The following is a 4,281-nucleotide window of genomic DNA, read 5'->3' on the forward strand; positions in this document are numbered from 1 at the left end:
CAGGGTTTCTCTGTGGTTTTGGAGCCTGTCCTGGAACTAGCTCTTGTAGACCAGGCTGGCCTTGAACTCACAGAAATCCACCTGCCTCTGCTTCCCGAGTGCTGGGATTAAAGGTGTGCGCCACCACCGCCCTGCTCAAGAATATTTTTATTCAAAAAAAAAAAAGAATATTTTTATTCTAAATTTGGTAATCTAAGATTGTATTTGGCCAGAGACCTTCTAAGCAACTTGAAAATTCTAAAGGTATTATATAGTTAATTCTTTTTTTTTTTAGGGGAAAGCTGGGGGCATGCTGCTACGATAAGGCTTATTTTTCATTGGGAACAAAAGCAAAGGTCAGTATAGAAATAAGTTCATAATTCAGAATATCAGTCTAATTACACTGCGTACTTAATGGTTCCTAGCATTAGTCCCCAGCTTGAGGTTTGCAGTGACCCATAAACCACTGCTTTTGTTGCCTTGTTTGACATCAGTTATAGAAAACATAGAAACACACTGTTAGTACTGCACATTCAGCTACATAGGGAATTCTCTGTGTATTTAAATGATGGGGTGAATGCACCTGGAACATGTAGGTGGCTAAGGAATTGCTGCCTTCTGATACTCTTTGAAATCCCTTGTTAGCTATGAATAAGGAGGTGGTACTCCGCGTTCCCAGAAGGGATTGAAAGAAGAATAAAATCAGGACAAAAGAAAAACTTTTGAGGTTAGCGTTAGGACTAATACATGTGGAAAATAGGATGGTGTTTCTTAGTTGCTTAATATAGTTCTTGCATGAAATTGTGTCTGTCATTTTTTCCCCTTTTATTACCCATGTATTTACCTGCCTTTCATAAGTATTGTTCTTTAAAATAAAATCATGGCAGCATGGAGCCTTTGTGTTTGTTTCTAAAGCTGCTGCACAAGTGAATGGACCGGCTTTCCTTTTCTTTAAAGTAGGCCATTGAAAGCTATGCAGTCTTTTATTCTGAACTTCAAAAAATATCAGATTTATGCCAGCCTTTCTGCTTTGTGATTAATTGGCATAACCTAGAGAACTTGGTATGGAAGTGCTCTAATAAAGAAGGACACTGAGGCCGTATGTAGGGCAGTATTGATACTATATTTTTATTTTGTTCTTAGAAAGCTGCATTACATACCTTCTAATTCTCTTTCAAATTCATATTGTGGTTAGGTATGTTGGCACATACCAGCACTCAGGGGACTGAGGAGAACAGTCTGAGTTCGAGGCTAACCTGGCCTGTGTAGTTCCAGGTCAGCCTAGGACTGCAAGAGTCCTTAAAAAAGAATAGAAAAAGCCGTATCATAAAACTCTGTTTCATGAACAAAATTTTTTGGAGGGTGGAGAAGATATATATATATTTATCGGTCAATGGAGCCCTGGCTGTCACGGAGTTCGCTGTATAGCCCAGGCTGGCCTTGAACTCACAGAGATCTGCCTGCTTCTGTCTTCTGAGTGCTGACATTAAAGGGGTGCACCACCACTCCCAGCTTTATTTAATTTTTAAAAAGGGATTTATTTATTTGATGTGAGTAGTCTTCCTGCTGATTTTTGCATGTCCAATGCCCACAGAGGTCAGAAGAGGGCACTGGATCCCCTGGAGCTGGAATTAGAGATGATTGTGAGCTGCTGTGTGGGTACTGGGAACTGAACCTGAGTTCTCTGCAGGAGCAGCGAGTGCTCTGCACTCCTCAGCCACCTCCCCAGCCCTTACTGTGGCTGTAAGGGAAAGGAAGGCACGGACTTTGTGCAGTAGCCTCTGGAGGTAGAGACTGCGTGAGTCAGTTGGAAAAAAGACTACACCAGTGCAGTCACTAAAACCTAACTTGGTCAGGCATGAATTCTTTCCCTTTGTCCTGTAATAACTTTTCTAGAAGATAATTATAATATTGCATGCAATTCTTTTATTCCCTAGTAGAAGTGCTTTTCCTCTGAATTGTTGATTTCAAGTCTGTAGATATGACAGTGATGTGTATACTTTATGATAATCAGAATTCAGTCGGTAAAGAATCAAGATATTTTTGTTTATTGTTTAAACTAAATTGTCTTTAAGTTTTGTGAAATATTTGCTTCTAGGGAAAATGGTGGTTTTGTTTGGTTTGGGTTTTGGGTACTAGAAATTGAACGAGGACTTTTGAGCATGCTCAATACAAGCTTTCCTACTATAGATGAGCTATGGGCCCATCCATAAGATTGCGTGAAGTCTTACATGCTTTTTATTTGTTGTTTGTTTTTGAGATAGACTCTCAAGTAGCCCAGGCTGGCCTGTAACTTCCTAGATAGCATAGAATGGCCTTAATTCTTGAAACTTTTGCTTCTACCTCATAAATACTGAGTTTCCAGAAAAGTACCCCACTGATATTAGGGAATTAGGGCCTGGGAAATGCTAAGCAAACACTCTGCCATCAAGCTGTATACTCTTATGCTTTTTAGAAATTTATTTTAAAAATATGAAAATTTATAAACTGATAATTATAAAAATGAACACTTTAAATATGAACAGAAAAACCTAAAACCTTGAATAATATTTATAATATGAATTGAGCTTAGATATTATCTCATGGACTAGTAACATCTGATTTTATATTTTGCTTTTTATTTTTTTTTTTTAAGATAGGATCTTGCTGTGTAGCTCTGACGGGTCTGGAATTTGCTACGGTGATCCACCTGCCTCTGCCTCCCCAGTCCTGAGGTTAAAGATGTGCCCCAACACTTCCTACCCAGCAACATTTGATTTTTAACCTTTGACAAATGACAGAATGGCATTCCAACAATCAAATGATTATGTCTGTGTCCTTACATTATGTGGGTTCCCCAATTTGCATATTCATGATGATATGAGGCCAAGATTGTTCAGAATTATACCCCTCGTTGCCAAGAAGATCTGGTGGTAGAGTGGAGTAATACTTGACACCCCCACACAGCATTTCATATGTGTGCTCAGCTTTAGAGCACAAATTGTACTTCTGTCTTGTTTCTTCCTGACCCAAACTATGTAGTTCAGCCATATGTTAAGCTTCATCTCAGCTAGGGCTGTGAGCCAAGTGATTCTTTTTGGTTTAGTTTAAAAAGATCTCTTGAAAAAAGATCTTTTTGAGATGCTGACATGATGTACAAAGATTTTTTTTACCTAGAAATTTGAAGAGAATTTCCTAACTTAAAAGGTTGATCAATTCCCTTTTGACTTTAGGGTTGCTTTTTCCTTTCTATAGCCCAAGCTGGCCTGGAACTCTTAGCAATCCTTTTGCATCCTGCTTTAGCATTATAGGCACAATCCGCCACAGTATTAATTTAATGATTTGTACTAATGTATAAAGGCTTCTTAAAAATCTTACTCCCTTTTTTGACTTGGGCATGCATGGTAGAACGTACTTGAGAGGAAGGTTGGGAGTTCATGGCCAGACTGAGGCACGTAGGAATACTCAGTCTCAGAAAGCCCTTGGGCCATATTCCCTGCACCAAGAGCGAGCGAGCAGTTGAGGTTATCGCTTCTTAATAATTTCCTCAAAAATTCAGATGTACTTGACACCTTTTGGCACATACTGGAGATGTAAGATGACTTGTGTACTTTTTGTAAGATTATCTAATTTTCCTTTCTTCTTTCTTTTTTTTCTTTTTTTTTTTAAATTTTTTGAGATAGTGTTTCACTATGTAGCCCTGACTATCCTGGCACTTACTGTGTAGACCAGGCTGGCCTTGAACTTAAAGAGATCAGTCAGCCTCTGCCTCCCAAGTGCTAGGATTAAAGGCGTGCACCACCACCACCCGCCCGGCTGCTTCTAGCATTTTTTGTTGTTTTTTTAATTTTTTTTTCCTTTTTTTTCTTTCTTCATTGTCTTTTGTCTTTTTGTTTGCTTTTCCAGACAGGGTTTCTCTGTGTAGTTCTGGATGTCCTGGAACTCAGAGATCTGCGTGCCTTTGCCTCCTGAGTGCTGGGATTAAAGGCGTACACTGCCACTATCCAGCAGTTTTTCTTTTTTGGCAGTGCTTTGGATTGAACCTAGAGCCTCATCAAACACTACTATATTCCTAGTGACGTGTGTCATTAGTACCTTCCTGTTGTTACATATTTTTCACCACTTTTAATTTTTAGCATAAGTAGCATTGCATATCAAGTAATTTATGTATTTAAATCTGTCATTAAATTTTTATATATACAGCCGGGCGATGGTGGCGCACGCCTTTAATCCCAGCACCTGGGAGGCAGAGGCAGGCGGATCTCTGTGAGTTCGAGACCAGCCTGGTCTACAGAGCTAGATCCAGGACAGGCTCCAAAGCCA

The 4,281-nt window shown here is 39.4% G+C and overlaps 1 protein-coding gene across 1 annotated transcript in view; it reads left to right on the top strand.

The window, feature by feature from the left end:
* Positions 1 to 4,281, top strand: part of LOC101997044 (DNA repair protein RAD51 homolog 3-like) — a 27,223-nt gene that overhangs the window by 16,448 nt on the left and 6,494 nt on the right. Inside the window, 1 exon segment of the mRNA XM_026777174.1 lies at positions 275 to 335. Within this exon segment, the coding sequence (XP_026632975.1) occupies positions 275 to 335 (61 nt within the window).

Source organism: Microtus ochrogaster, unplaced genomic scaffold (genome assembly GCF_000317375.1).
Source record: "Microtus ochrogaster isolate Prairie Vole_2 unplaced genomic scaffold, MicOch1.0 UNK48, whole genome shotgun sequence".
In the NCBI taxonomy this organism is placed as follows: domain Eukaryota; kingdom Metazoa; phylum Chordata; class Mammalia; order Rodentia; family Cricetidae; genus Microtus; species Microtus ochrogaster.